Below are 1,794 nucleotides of genomic sequence, written 5' to 3'. Positions count from 1 at the left end.
GGGATCCAGCACGGCGTTCCATATTACCCTCCTGAACCCACAGATTTCATATTCCGCTAACAGTCATTGGATCTCGACCAAAGCGAGCAGCAATGTCGCGATAAAATTAACCGCAATCGCGATAGGTTACAATTCGACCTTTATCAAAGTCGCAAATGTGATGTTACGCGTTTCTCGTCCTTACACGAGGCATCACAACGACGTTTCACCATACAACGCCGGTCAACTGCTGTTTGTGTATGAGAAATCGGTTGGTAACTTTCCTCATGTCAGCACGTTGTAGGTAGGTGTCGCCACCGGCGCCAACCTTGTGTGAATGCTCTGAAAAGCTAATAATTTGCATAGCATGTTATTCCTGTCGGTTAAATTTCGCGTCTATAGCAACTCATCTTCGTGGTGTAGCGATTTTAATGGCCAGTAGTGTAAAATTCATTACGTAATTTTATCTTTTGGAGATGGAGATTAAAGCTTTATGACTACCCCAGTCCAGACACGAAAACTTGTTATGAAATTAAAGAAATATTTCGTAACTAACAAGTCAGAACCATTTGCAGTTTTATTTAATGAACAGTGGTTCTAAAGGATGTACAAGAGATAATCCTAATGTGAACACTAAATTTATTAAAAACGTTACCCGTCGACGAATGACATTACATGACCCTCCAGAACAGTGAACTCTATCGTAACCTGAGAAAAGTGGAGAAAAAGAGGAGCTCAGGAGGCTGGCGGAACGTAGTCTCCTACAGGTGCATCACTCCAGCGGCGCAGTGGAGACGTGCTGGGTGTTAGGGTGCGGGACGACGGCTGGAAGTAATTGTCCCGCTGGGACGGGTGACAGGTGTCTGGGGGATCCCGCAGCCCGCAGCACGCAGCCTGCACGGCCCGCCGTGTTGTGCCGCGCTGCACCGGTGGCAGGGCGCGGCGCCGCGCGGGACAATTTGCAGACGAGAGGGCGGCGGCCGCTGTCAGCCGAGGCGGCGCTGCTGGAGCTGTGGGTGGGGGTCGGGGTGGGGGTGGCGTGGAGGCCGACGGGACGCGCACAAATAATAAACACTGCGCCGCAGCCGCAGCGCCAGCCGGCGCCGCGCTTAAAGTGGGCGGCTGCCCTCCGCGGGCTGCCGTAGCAGCGGACCGTGGGTGGGCTGCCACTCTCCGTGGCCCGCAAGGGGCGGCTTGAGTGCCGCGCACTCCACCACTCGACACACACTGGGAGCAGCAGTTCATTTTCAGCCCCGCGGAACAACGAACGACGTGTTGTAAGGCTATCGTCTGTTCTGAAACTTCCATAATTCCTATTTCGCTTTCTTTTATGTCATCGAAACGTGAAAACGCTTGCATCAGGTAGCTGCAAGCTTAGGAAGTGGTTTGTGGCTGTGGCAAATTTTCCTAACTACGACAGAGGAACCCACACATATTATAAAAACGTACCCATGTACAGAGAGGCGCGAAATACGTGTTAGAAAGTGTTTGTCTGTCGTGGTTTGATCGTATGCTGTAAATGATTCTCTTTGTCATGTAGCATTGTAGCTCTGAAAATTTTATAGCTTACTCACTTATGTCTCAATTCAAATTTCAGAATGAAATCAGTAACACTGGAGCAGCAGTACTGTGAACCCATAAGTTCAAGATGCTGCTCCAATTTATCCACAGAAGTTACATTTTGGTACGCAATCTGTGCGCAGTGCATTATTGGGCCCACTTTTATTGAGGAACCTGTTACAGAAGACAAATACGGACGAGTCCTGCTACATGAATTTGTACCAGCTGCAGGACACCGCGGTATGCTGTGAAGCT

At 49.8% G+C, this 1,794-nt stretch overlaps 1 protein-coding gene across 1 annotated transcript; it reads right to left on the bottom strand.

The window, feature by feature from the left end:
- Positions 1-714: 714 nt before the first annotated feature.
- LOC126199633 (mucin-7-like) lies at positions 715-1,224 on the bottom strand. Its single transcript, XM_049936559.1, has one exon. It carries the CDS (start codon positions 1,222-1,224, stop codon positions 715-717), a length of 510 nt encoding a protein of 169 aa, XP_049792516.1.
- Positions 1,225-1,794: the final 570 nt, after the last annotated feature.

This window comes from Schistocerca nitens, chromosome 8 (genome assembly GCF_023898315.1).
Source record: "Schistocerca nitens isolate TAMUIC-IGC-003100 chromosome 8, iqSchNite1.1, whole genome shotgun sequence".
Classification (NCBI taxonomy): Eukaryota; Metazoa; Arthropoda; class Insecta; order Orthoptera; family Acrididae; genus Schistocerca; species Schistocerca nitens.
The sequence above is the reverse complement of the archived record's forward strand: the minus strand, read 5'-3'. Positions and strand labels throughout refer to the sequence as shown.